Genomic DNA, 14,530 nt, shown 5'->3' with positions numbered 1-14,530 from the left:
AAAAACAACAAAACCAGCAGTGGAAATAGGTCTGCTGCACTATCTCCTTCTACTTAGCTAAGCAACAGGCCCTGCTGCCTGCAAAGGGTGTGACCCAAGGATGAATCAGGGCAAGATTTTCCGAAGTGGTCCAGCAGCTCAGGAATCCAACTCTTAAGGTCTTGGACTCTTAAATGGCCCAGGGTTTGCAAACACGCAGTCTTTACAATAGTTTAATTTAAACAGTTTTAGTTAACTATGTGAAATTTGCATGTGTGGATTCTCTTATGCCAATTTAGATTATGCTTGGAAAAGTATTGACATAAACTAAATAAGCTGTTTTAAAATCAAGGTGTAGCTAACATAGGATGCCCATACAGTGTTACCAGTTAAAAAAGGTATAAAAATCATACTTTCATTTAAATCAACATAACTTCACCTCAAGTCAATGTAACTTCACACAAACCAAAAGTGCTCCTTTGGGGGTTAGGGAGGGGGAGACAGTTTTATAACTTAGGAAAATTTTACCATGAAAGTCCCTTTAGACTGTAAAAAATTTCCTTAAATTGCTCCCATTTTTTCCTTGCCCACTTTTCTTTCTAAACGTCTCTCCCACTGTATATTTTAAAAAATAGTTTTAAAAGCATGCCAAGGTCAAGGAGCTGCGATTTGCAGTACTGCATGATGCCCTTCCCTTCCTATTGCACCTCCCCTGCAGCAACTGGCTGCAAGCCTGTAACTTGAAGGCAAGCAGTAACTAAGTAACTAATAAATAAGGAGTATACCACTAAAGTAAACAGTACCCTAGCTATAATTAGCTAGCACAGACAAGCTGCTGGTGGTAGATGTCTCTCCGAGTTCCCTCAGGCCTTCTCCAGCCCAACTCCCCCACAGAATCCCTTTAACCAGCATGCTCCTGTTTGACTCCAGGCAAAACAAAAACAAAAACCCCTTTTTTCCTAGTCACTCACTAGAACAGTCTATGTAACAAAAGGAGCATGAAGACGAAGATCCCACTATCAGATATTTTTACTATATTCATTATTTGAAAGCAAAATACAGTTTATAATATTCAAGACAACTTCCTAAACCTGCACTTAACACACACTGATGGTCCCAGAGACTTCTTGTGGTCAAATAATGTGAGACTTTTCAAAAGTGTGCAGCATGCTTACTTCCAGAAAGAAAAGTCTGCTTTTACCATTGAAGAAATAGAAATAGAGCACTTACTAAATTAAAATCTGTTATAGATTATGGATTAGCAGAGTTCATGCAGTAGAAAACACGCCAGCATTGACAGGAACGCTGACATACACCATGATCCAGGCAAGCTTATTGCATGCAATTAATGTTCTACATGAGGCACGTTACTAACTTCAAACAAACTAACCCCTGTGCTTAAAGTTAAGCACGAGCACAAGTCTTTGCAGGTTTGAAGCTCAAACGCTTACCTTCTTGTGAATGTGGCCAGACAGGACCCATTTTACCAGCTCTCTTACGAAGAAGTAATGTGCAATACATACTGTTCACCTAAACTAGCAAACAGTTCTTAATAAAGCTGAAAAGTCACTTTCAGCCTTTTTTACCCTCAAAGTTGAGTCACTGTTTTGAATTTTATCATTAACAAATTTTAGAAAGCCAAGTTCTGAAAGAGGAATATGGATGGTAGCAGACTGGTCAACATATATGAAAGCAGTGTGAACATTAATAGCCTAATTAGACAAGTGTTTGCTCAAAATATCCTCTTAAAATATCAGAATAGATTATTTGGACTAAAAATACATCACATTCATTAAACACCAAAGTCCACAACAATAAATTTGCCTGCACCACAAACCGCTGATAGTATGTCATTTCATAATGATGTAATTTATGAAATCTGTAGTAGGGGCCTGACTCTGAAATTTGTGCACAAATATACACAAATAAAAAATACTCTCAAACTGATAAAGAAGCTATTCAGACTTAAAGCACAATCTTGGAAGCTTTGTATATGGTAAAAGAAAACCATGAAAGACCTGTCTTCATTCCTCATCCTTAAACACTGAGCTTTTTTTCATAGAACAGAACTACTTAAAACAAAGGGGTAATTTTCACTACACATAATAAGACAGCAAATTCTGAAGGAAATGTTTATCTGCCAGATTTTTTTTTTTTTTTAACTTTTTTAACTTTTGCTTTTCTTATCAACAGAAAATTGTATGATGACATTCCACTGAATCGTAATACCCAACGGTGTTACAGCAGCAAGATCTGTTTAAGGAGCATCAGTACAGAGTTCCTGCAACACATCAGAAAGCTTGTACAGATAGCTTCCTATTTTCAAGGAAGAGAAGCTTGTCAGATTATTCCAAACTGTTTTCACTGTATCTTGTATTAGGAAAAGCAGAAGAGACTCTCACATCGCTTTGATTATCCTTGTAAGGAGAGAATCTCTGAAGGATTCAAGAGGTAACAGAAGTAGAGATTATACATATTGTAGTTTGAGAAGGGAACTCAGACAACGGTTTTGTTCTACAATTTACATCAGGCAAAATAACACAAGTTCTGTTCAATAGTTCCAGATAAAGTGCTTACATTAGAAGTTAGCAACAGGATTACCTTGAAGCTCAAGCCTGTTTGCCTAAGTGTTCAGAAGGAAACTAAAATGTTAAATACTGTTACCCCAATTGTCACTCTTGGTATGACCAAGATATTACTAGAGTTCCTGTAAAAAATCAGGCTGGAATTGTCCAAGAACAGGCATCCTAATGAACTTCAAGCTCTTCAGGCTTTTTCAGAACCCCAGCTTTCTAGCCAAAGGGGAAAAAAATAAATCCTCCATCAAATTCATCAACATTGAATGGGATGGAAGAAGGAAACGAATCCATCTGATGATTCATCTAACTCTTCTGGAGAAAGTTCAGTTAAAATGGAAATGTTGCCATTTTAAGGTACAGGTCTATATCTTTCCATGTATATGTTGAAAAGTTACACCTTGAAAATTTTCTGGACATGATTTATAAAATGCTTCATTGATATCTAAAAATGTCATAGCACCTTGGGCCTTACCTACTGAAGTCAATGGAAGAGAGTCAGGTCATTTTTGACAAACCCTCAGCCAGGCCCTTTCAGACTCTTTCTCTTAGGCATATCAGTTTTACTTAGCCAGAAGAAAGAAAAATCTGGAATTATGAATGTCAGAGAAACACAGGTTGCAACATATATTTTATTCCTCAGTATCTCAAAATCAGAAAGAGGAATGGAGAAGACAATTCAACACTCCCCCAACCCCCCAAACCACACACCCTCCACCCCCACAAATCCTCAAAGGTAGCTGCCTTGTGCAAGAAGAAAACCAATACCCTTTCATGGTAACAATAGCAGACCTTTGTAAGGACTGACAAATAATGGATGAACTATTAACTACTCAAAAGTCATTTTGCCAAGTGCTGATTTCCCATGCTAATAAGCTGCATACACTGACTATATTTATAAAATATCCATAAACAAACTGCATTTAATATTACCACATTTATAAAATTATTTTCCTTTTTAACATGTAATTTTTTAATACCAAGGAGGATTTTAATTTAAAAAAAAAAAGACAAAAAACAAAAAAAATTATGTTTGACTCCAGTAGAAACCTTTGAAAAGCAGAGAAAGAAATGGTCTAATGGTCTCCTTCTGTGTGTTAGATCAACATCATGCAGTCAGATGGGATCAACTACTATTTCCATCTCCAAATGAAGTAAAAATCAAATTTGTCTTGGCCAGTAAGGAAAAATGATTAATATCATTGAACCTCTGTCAGAATATTTTGTGTTACATAGATCAAAGGAATACATACAGTATGCAAACCTGTTCTACTAGTAAAAAAGAATGTTTTTGCTGGCACAGAGCCACTTTCTATTTTCTTGCATTGCCGCCTGACTTTTTTTCTCCTGTCAACCGAGATCCATGCAAAATTGTTCTACTCGCTCCTGACTCACTGTTTGTCTTTCAGCCTGTTTGCAATGGGCACAGAAATGTATTCCTATACATTTACTTCAAATTAGAATTATTCATTACCATTCTAAACATAACATTACCCATCACATTTAATGCCCTCGTCCTTTTTATTGCAGTCAGTGAAATGTCATGTGTGTTTTCAACTCTTGTTTCATATAATAAAATTTGTAATTTTAAAAATGTTCGTCATGTGCTAAAACACATTTTGAAAATTAAATTTGAAAACTAGTAACTCAGCATTGGGACAATTTATTTTTAAACTGAAATCTAATTTATTTAAGAATCAGAAAAGCAGACACAGTTATTAGTTAGGGGAACTGTATATTCTGTATATTCTTGCAAAAGGCTTTGATTTTCAAATAGATATTAACACATTTATTTATTTATTTACTCTGGATAATTTTAACACTTACTTATTTAGACCTTTTGAAAACAGGAAGTAAAACAAGCCAGAGAAGCCCCATCTAAACTTGAGATTTGCAAAGATTCAAGATTCATAAGGGGGTAAGTGTGTAATTCTATAGAAAAATGATAAGGATGGACTCTCTAACTTCCTTCTGTCTCTTTGAAAATTCTAGGCCAAACATTTAACTGCTAGTTTTGGGATACTTAAAAGGGTAAGCATAAAAATCAGCAGCAGTGACATCCTACACCAAAACAGGTCTCAGATAACCGGCGGCATTCTTTCATGTCAGTGATACATGGAGCAAAGAGTGCTTAAACAGGCAGCGATACAATAAATCATAACAATTCCTTCTGTTCTACCATCAGTCCATGGGTTTAAAAGCATGAAAAGTAAGCTTTAACTTCTTGGACCATAAACACTTAAAAAGATCTTATGGTCTATTGTATCTGCTTTCATATAACTCAAGGTTATCCAGCATAAAGGATCCTTAGATTCAAATGCTTTCTAAACACGTCTTGACCACTTCAAACAAAAACGAGTTTATCAAGAGCCAACTGTATAGCTATGAAGACAAAGCCAAGACCGGAGCTGTGGAAGTTGCAAGGAAACAAGGCCATGTTTTCCATGTGACAGCTGAGCCGTACTTCTTTACCACGTCTGACCCATTCCAAACAGAAAGTCACCTAGTATCCAGATTTCTTATGGACAAAATATTAATAACAGATTTGAGGAATAATTGGAGGGGCTGTGGAAATGGCTATAGATAATAACTCATGCTGAGAGCATGAGTTGTAATGTGTACAAACAAATTTATCATGTTCAGTCCTGGATGACTAAAAAGAGACTGTAGTCAAAAGTACTTTTGTCCAACTCTGTCATAGTACCTAAGTGCCTCCCAAATAATCATGAATTCATCCTTACATTTCCACTTAGAAATAAGGAATTACTCTTGGTATAAAGATCTGATAGACAGAAATATTAAGCTTGTATTTGGAAGTCTCTGGTATAACTCAGATTTCCAAAGTCTCAGAACAGGATCTTAACCATGTTTTCAACAAAGCCTTAATGAAAACAGCTCAAAAACACTCTAAATGATACCATTTGAAAGCTAAACTTAAACAAAAATTTGGCACCTTGTGCCAGAAATACATTTCATAATCACTTTAGCAGCAACTGCGGCTACTGAATGAATCTGAAGTATACTTTTAACCAATAAAGGCCTTTTAATAATTAGATTTTCCTCTATACAAAATGTCACTGTTTTAACGGTAGTTGTTTTAGGACTTTCCAGGTCTGTAAGATTACATTATCTTGGCTGGTATAATGGTTCACTTATACTAGTCCTGAAAGGAAAAAAATATGAGATCTCACTTGAACACTGGCCCAACATAAGGAAGACAGAGTGCTAGCGACAGCTTACTGGATATTCTTAAGATGACTCCTCTTCTACTATGTGAGAAAGAGGCTTTTTTCTTATCCCTGAAATGACTGTCTTCAATAAGCGGTGATTCACTGAACTAGCCCTGAAGCTGCCTTTGGAAGCACAGTATTCAAAAACCATCTGTGCCAGCAAGTACCAGGAGAGGGCCTTCACTTGATATTTAAACAAATTATACCCTCAGATATTTCAAACATATACTTTATATTTATGTATTTTGGGATACTAGCCATAGGTCTTGATGAAAAGCCAAATTAGTTATTATTCTTAAATACAGAAAAATATTTGGACTTAACCTCTGCACTTTTATGCCACAGCCAAAAATGAGGAACTTTGGTATATGCAAATATTGTATTCATGCCACCTTAGCATCTCTCAAATTCATTTCATAGAAGTAAAGCTGCCAGGCCTACAGTCTTGTGACAGTTAAAGTTTTTGCTAAAGCCTTAACTCTCACAATTACATGACTATATCAGTTTCATAAAGGAAAGCAAATTTTTAATCCTAATTATTAAAAGCTTTACAATTCAAGAAAAAAAGCTTGAAAATGTTAACCAATAAGATTCAAAATCCAAAAAATAAATAAAAGCAACTCATAATTTATTATTTTTAATCAGACTTTGGAGGTGCTTAAGGATACTAACTAAAGAGCTTAAGCAGGTCTTGTCTTTGCTTTCCTGCCTCTGCTGTCTACTGCCCTGTGCCAACATAAGCATTAACATGGCCCACACAGTAAATAACGATTAGACAGCACTGCTGCTAAATGCATAACCTAGTTCATGATTGTTAGATGCCTAACTTGATAACAATGCAGTAAATTCCAAAAAGCAATATAAATACAAATTAAAACTCTTTAGAATAACATTTAAAGATGTATTCATATAATTTTGCCTAGGATCATTAAATAAAGAACAGCATAAAATTCTACAACTGCTGTATTTTCACCTCTGTGAGACAGAAAAACTGAATTCTTCCAGAGGTATCTCATTTCTCTTCATCCCTTCTCTTTCGCTCTTGATCTAAACTGCATTATAATAGTAAGCAGGCTGAATTACTGATGAGCTGATGGCTGCTACAGAGGAAGCTGTTTCTACCAGATCATATAAAATATAAGAAGAAAGGTACTAAAAAGAAAGCGAACGAAGAGCAAGTGATCTCATGTTAGCTGTTTTTGCCTTGTTGGTCATGTGTTCCTTTTCCAGTGCTCACTGGGCTCTGAGCCAAACTACTTCAGCAAGCTAAGCAGAAACTATTCACTTTTTACTCGTTATGTTAGGCTTCTGCCAATTTATCACATGGAAGTGGTTCAGCAAGACCCAGAGCCAATGAAAGGGAAGGGGTAGGAATGCACTACAGGGATTGGGGTGGAGATCATGGTTAGATTAGCCTAGGCTACTGTGTAACCACAGTCTCAAACCATGGTTACACATTTGGTTTTAGTGTTATTTGAGGACATCTTATCCCTGTTCATCCACATCCATCTCTAAAATCTTTTTTTTACTATTTTTTGGAAACCAATATATTATATGGCTGCATAGAGAAACAAATCAAAGAAGCTATACAACTGAAAAATAACCTCTTCCCCCAAACCGATCATTTTCCAACTCTCCAAGTAAAAGTAGTCCAGAAAAACAGTTATACTGGCACAGAAGCAGCAGCTTATAGGCATAGCCTTGATAACTTAAGCTAATCCTGCCATCAGGAAAAAGTCTATTTAGCTATGTCCTGAAAAGAAGCAATGAAGCCCAAATGAACCCTGGCAATGTGACACAGACAGCAAGTTTGAAGAAAACATGCTTGAATAAAGTGCTCGTTGAAAAATATTTGCAGTTATGAGCACGACCTTCCTCCCATTTTATAAAGACTGTAAAAAACTGTTTCTCTGTACGCAACAAACAATACTTGATTTTAGAACTACCCATCTTTTCCATCAACCTTTTCTCGTAAGCAAAATAACCATTAGTACTTCCCAAATTGACCAACCGCTAAGATCGGAAGGGTATTATTAAAAAGATCCAATTTCCAAAGAGAAGTTGTGAGCTAGTACTTCAGTTGAACCAAGAAGTTGGACTGAAATCCAACACTTCTCATGGAAAAAAAGGTCAAAATGACCAAGTAAAATATCAAATAAGAGTTGGTTCAGAAAAGGAAAAAGTAACATCTGAAAGATGGGGGGACAGGCCAATTTGTAAGTGATATCTCTTTGGACCAGCAAACATGTCATGTCCCAGCTGCAACATAAACAGACATATATGTCAGAAAAGATTAATTAGGAGACTGGCAACTTGAATGACACAAACTAGAAGGTTTTTGACAAAAGAGGGAAGGCCAAGAAAGCTCTTGCCAAGTTGGAACTTGCTCACAGAGATCAGCTGCAGCAGGGACTTAGCTCTAATTCCTTAGCACTAACCTTAGCACGTGAAAAGAGGGAGAGAACTCAGGTAAAAGCTACCCAAAATGGGAAACAAAAAGGCTTTTTGGAAATACTTAACATTTAGTCAAATTTCTGAGCCAAAATTGTTAGTTATTCAAAACAAAATGTTTGCATTTTCCTCAGAATAGATATGTGACAGGGAGAATTACTTTGACTACTACTGCATAGGCAGATTTAGCAGAAACAGAGGCAGCCCAAGTGCATCTGTGCTCTACAAAGAGTTCTCCAAGCTAACGTGACCACATTACCATAGTCCTTCACCTTGGCTAATACATCCTGCTTTTGAAGATACTGCATCGCATTGTGTATTATAGCTATTTCTCCTTCTAAGATAACATGAGAGTTGCCCTAACAAATCTGATTCTACTTCTGCAGCATAGTACGTGTTTTAAAATTACATACAATTTAGAATGATTAAGAACTCATTTTTGCAGTGGTATGGGGCACTAATTAGGCATTCTGTAAAAAGATTTGACACACATCTGTCACGCACACACAGACACTGATATTAAGCCAAGCCCTCATTCGAAACTGTAAGCAACACTACAGTTATGTTTTTCCAGATATTTCTTCATATTGTCCTGTTTTTTCTTTTTCCTTTGGATTATGTAGAGGAGAAAACTGTTTTAAAGACAGTGGGCATTTTTAGGAAGAGAACTACATAACTTCGGGTTTAACTTTTGTTTTAAAATAATTCTTTAAATATCCATTGAAAGATAACACTTGAAAACACAACTAAGAGGAGATGTTATTTTAACTGTGGCAAAATAAAATAAGCCAGACTTGTATTCCTTCTAATTTAGTAATTCGTATAGCCTTTTCCAAGTTACACAGTTCACTGAAAAAATCAGCTCACAGCATCTCTAGTTATTACTACTGGGTTTTGAAATAACCAATTCTCTTATTGTGCATATAGACATATACCTCTCCTCCTATGGTAAGCAGTCCAGGCGAATCAAGCTTCCGCTTCTTCCGGGGACCAATAGCTGCCAGTGCAGTTAGATTGGCATCCCTCTGCCTCATTTGTGCAAGTTCTTGTTGCTGCATCTATTAGAAAGAGAAGAATCTGTGTTTAGATTTTATTCTGCTGTTATATCAAAAAATTATTCTCCAACTTGTGAGCACAAGGTAAAAGTCGCACGCGTGCCATCCCTAACAGTGTTATGCTATCCCTAGAAACACCATTTTAGCAGCTCATGCATGCAGCCTTGCAGTAGAATAATAATAAAGTCGTACAAGTACCCTTGGCTTCCCACAGAATTTCTGCTTCCAAATAATTCCGCTGCTTTTAAAAACTCCATCTTTATCCTTAAAAACTGCTTTAGCCAGTGAGTGCTGTATACTAGCTATACACCTTCAGTCTAAGATCATTATGAAGAGCGTAAGTACCAATTAAAATCCTCAAAAAATACAATACTTCAAAGATTTTCTTTCATCGCAGATTCTCAAGTTTATTTTGAATATTCAACTATACTTGATATTTGCTTTTGGAAAATCATAAAAAATGAATTAAACACCTGAACATTAGCATAAGATGGTAATGTTGCCACAACCCCCCTAAAAACTGAATTTTCAACTACTTTATGGGATTAGGATTTAGGTAGCAACAGATTTCATCAGTTTGAGGCAAAGAAAACAACCTGCCAGTTACATTATGTAGCAGCGTAGCATAGCAGCGTAGCATACTACTGAAAATAAGAGAAAATACTTTGGCCACATGTTGAAGAGGTAAGATTGGTTTATTCATTATAAACTATGTAGTTCTTCCAAAACTTTGGGTTTGCAAAATCCTTCAGTAAATTCAGAGGAGGTGTTTGCTTTCTAACCTCTCACTGATATTGTACTTGTTCCCACTTCAACAGAAATGCTCAAAACACTACTCAAGAAATTTAGTAGTGGTAATAAACATTGTACTGATACAAGCACAATTCTTCATTAAAATAAAATTGAACTAACAAGTGTGTCACCCATTATTTAAATGTGAGCTGCATATACAGGTGGAGCCTGAACTATCTAGCTGATATTAAAAGAACAGAGGTTTAAACAAAAATGTAGATGCTACTGTATCTTTTCTCATTAATTTCTACTTAGAAAAAAGCAGGTGTGTTTCATGCATCTTATTTACTGCATTTTTGGCTTTATTAATTTAGCAACTCGGTGCACATTTTCACCTTCTTCAGAAAAAACAAATTCAGTACATTTAAGTTTGAAAATCTGTTTTTTCACATTTTTATACTAAATATTTTACAACTTCAGGTATCATAATTTCAGTACCAAACTATATACAAACATACATCTCATTTATCTATAGGATAAAGGAATTTCCTAAATACAAAAACTAAATGTGGAAAAATATCTAAATAATAGTGCAAAGGTCTATACATGCTTTCCTTTGCCAACTCATATTAGGTTTTTAGCTCAAATATCTTTGGCTCTCTTCCAGATTAAATGCCACTTAGACAGACCTGCCCGCTTACCCTTTCAAGGTAGATAGCAACAGTGGTGAGCTCTAATCATTTACAAAGGTCATGATCGGAAGCTAGCCCGTAAGCAGTCATTTAAAATTCGATTGATCCCTATTTGTAGTCAGGGAAAGAAAATGGACATTTCAGCTGTATTGTAATTATGAGGCTTCAAGGCAACTGTAAATAGATGTGCAAATCCAGATACCGGCAAATACCTTAGAGAAGAAATTATTACTACAGTATAACATATAGGCAGGAAAGGTTGAAGATAAAACTGCATATAAAAAAAGATCAATCATCTTTTTGCTAATTTGCCATGCTTGCCAGCCTATAAGGGTTATCACAATTATCAGAAGTCTGATGAATATTTAAGCTAGGGCCAACTGGCTTAGAGTGATCTCAGACAAAGTTGTAAAGTGGAAGGCTTCACGGAATAAGAAATTTTGCACTGGAGAAGTTTTAGTTTCCTGAGTGGTTAGGGTCAGAAATGTAGCCTGACAGGTAACGGGTGTAATACAAAGGTTATTATATGAATATCTTATCCAAAGTTATCATTTTCAAACCAGGAGTAACCTAATACTTGCTTTGCCCATGGTACTACCTCTACTACAATGTACAGTGACTGTTTCAAAATGTCACGTTTGCACATAACACATCTGAAGAATTGCTGTAGGAACTATTATTTAGAATTTTTTGATTTTTGCACATGCAAATCGCAAAGCAAAACATACCATTTCTCTAAATTCCACATAGTGGGACAAATCCTGCCCTCGCTTCTAAATCTGCAAAGTGCCCCTGGTGTTGTTTTACCAAGCCAATGTGAATAGGTTTGAGAACCAGCAGAAGGGCTTGCACTCATTTATTCCTCAGCTTCTTTGTCCTTTCTTTTTCATTCACTGAAAACTAAAGGTAGGTCTTGGTATCGTATACTAATTTTTGCCAAATGTGTTAACGTAGCACTGACTGTTCAAGAGACGCACGAGATTTTCAACTGTCTACAATTTAATACACGACAGGGAACGTTGCAGTAGACCGAGCCGACGGAGGCAGGTTCCGTGTCCCTGGCGCTGCGGTGAACATGGGCCAGAGCCCTCCCACCCCTGCCAGGCCTCTCCCGCCGCTTTGGCAGCCCGGTTAGGCTCCTCAGATGCGGATCCTCCTGTGCTGCGCACCTTCCTTACCATCTAGCCCCAGTGCGACTAACAGACGCTACTTTAGAACAGATAAGAAATATGTTTCCAGGTATAAAAAAATCCAGAAAAACACATAATAGAGTTTGCAAAGGTTGGTTTTACAGTACACACCTTGGTATACAGCAAGAGAAGATAACATCCTATTTATGCAAACCTTGATGAATATTGCACAAAACATTTCATGTTTTCATGCATATCAGTAAGATGACAGTATCCTGAAATGTTATAAAGTCTGACATGCTGACATACTTGACTGATACTGTATCACACAAATTCTCATAAATCTTTTAAAAAATTGTTTTCTTTCTCTTTTTAATTGGAACATCCTTGCATGTTCACTAAAGCTATTAATTTGTTTATAATATAAAAATCTTTGCAGTTTATGGATATTTGCCAGTAAGACATTTGACAAAATTTCTGCATGTTACTTAACACCGCTGAACATGCTAACCACCGTTGTTTCCTTCTTTATTCCCCGTTTTCAACCTTCTCTTGTCTCCATCTCCAAGTCGCATACTTCTGTTTTTTCGGGCCCTACATTAGATTATCTCTACCGGTCTCCTTCCCACTCACCATCTAACTTTTAATCAAAAATAGTACCTCCAACTTCGGTCTTCTTATTAAAAAAACCCCAGCATCTTGGCTTGAGTTCAAAAGAAGGGGAAAGTATACCTTTCATAAAGACATTCACACATTCAGTGTGGCTGCTGACATCTGATTCAACAGGAGCCGTTCTCAGTGAATGCAGGGGAGAAGATACGAGCTATTTTTAAGAGTGATAAAACCTGATGAGGTTATTGCACATACCCTGCATGAAATTTAGAAATAGCCAAATATTTTTGTGGGCATTATGTAATTAATGTAAAATTAATTATGCTGTTTTGATGTCAACAGAAATTACTTAAAAGGTCCATTTCTTGTGTTCCCATATCCCAAATGCACAACACCGACCAATATGGGGACTCTTCTCCTCTGTATACTTTGGAATTTTATTTTCTACAAAGTGCCTTACTTTACATGATCAATTATATTTTAATGTAACATAGCAGCCTGTTGTTACAATACAGTTTATCTCCTAACTAAACCAGTTAATAATTTGTGCATATTTAAACAAATGAACACCTGTTAATAACTATACATCCTGATAAAAGAAATAAGTTTTCTATTAATTAACATGATTTAGCAGAAATGAATATAACCCATTGTATCAGCCAACAGGATACAACTGTTTAATAGCTGCATTCACACACACTCATTTTCATACTGGACTTCTGATGCAGTATCACTCTAACTTGCCTTCAACCACAATTAATAAGGATATATTTATCATATTAAAATTTCTGCTCTCTGGGAGGTAAGCACTGCTTCATTTGAAATCACAGTAATCAAAAACAAAGTTTTTTGAAAGTCAAAATATTTATCTAAAGTATAGACAAATATTCCAATATATTATACAATAGAAAAGCTTACAAATAAAATGCTGCTCCTTGCTCTTTATCTGCTCCAAATTTATTTTTAGCATGCTATCAACTACGAAGTATTTTATTACTTACTGACAACAACTTTAACTTACAGAAATCTCTTTGATAAAAAGTACAGTGTAAGAATTAATATTATTGAATGAATATTATTTCACACAAAGAATTTTTTTCTTTGTGTATGTGTATGACATTAAAACACCACAAAGAACAGGGGTTCACTACTTTAAAAAAGTAAAGCTAAGAGAGGTTCACAAGTTTTGGGTTGTTTTCCTTAAACCATTATTTGTATATATACACATTTAGGTATTTCTATGTATCTGTACACACATGTCTATTTCTATGTATATGCTACATATACTTCTATGTATATATTATACATTTAAGTATTCCAGAAAAGATGTGCCAAAAGGAAGACCAGCCATATGTCTATCTGAAGCATCAACACTAGATCTTAAAAATTTAGATTTAATAATTTCCAAATCACAACAAGAATGCATTTATTCATAGCATGCTTTATAAATAATTTTGCAACAGAAACCAAACATTTGATTTAAGCCTTTTCTGTCCTACAAGCAATTGTGAGAACAGTCGCTGAGGTATTAATAAATACATTGATGGTGTAAATATATGCTCAGTAAATTTTTTTCTTTTTAGATTTCCATTTCTCCTGGCAGTTGTGGCAGTCCAAACAACTGGAAGAAACAACCTGTTTGAGATGAATATGGATTCATTGTCAAGATTTCTTACAGAATAAATCTCCCAAACCCATTACTCAAATTAGCATTGTAATAAACATAGAAAAGACTGAAGATTATTGTCCTCTTTTCTATAAAATCAAGCTAAAACAAGAGCAAATTCAAGGAAATTATGGCTAGGGGTGGGAATTCTATAGATTTGTTCAAGATAGGAATTTGGTCTGGAAAGACAATCACAAAACGAATGCTTGATACTTTGTATGAAAACTCATAGATCTGAAGTCAAATGCATTCTTCATTCCCGAAAATTAAATTGCCTCACTGTGCCTATAATCTGTACTGCAAACAGAGGATTCTTCTTCTTCGGTGAACACGAAAGTGAATGTCCCAGGAGAAATAAGTCTGCTAACGGTAACTATGCAAACGCTCCAGTGAATTTCACCTGCTGA

General features: G+C 35.7%; 1 protein-coding gene across 1 annotated transcript in view; it reads right to left on the bottom strand.

The window, feature by feature from the left end:
• LOC106483238 (transcription initiation factor TFIID subunit 4-like) overlaps positions 1 to 14,530 on the bottom strand; it is a 153,849-nt gene that overhangs the window by 38,440 nt on the left and 100,879 nt on the right. The window contains exon 14 of the mRNA XM_067302494.1: positions 9,172 to 9,294. Within this exon, the coding sequence (XP_067158595.1) occupies positions 9,172 to 9,294 (123 nt within the window). The remainder of the gene's footprint in view (positions 1 to 9,171; positions 9,295 to 14,530) is intronic.

This window comes from Apteryx mantelli, chromosome 10 (assembly GCF_036417845.1).
Source record: "Apteryx mantelli isolate bAptMan1 chromosome 10, bAptMan1.hap1, whole genome shotgun sequence".
Lineage (NCBI taxonomy): Eukaryota > Metazoa > Chordata > Aves > Apterygiformes > Apterygidae > Apteryx > Apteryx mantelli.
The sequence above is the reverse complement of the archived record's forward strand: the minus strand, read 5'-3'. Positions and strand labels throughout refer to the sequence as shown.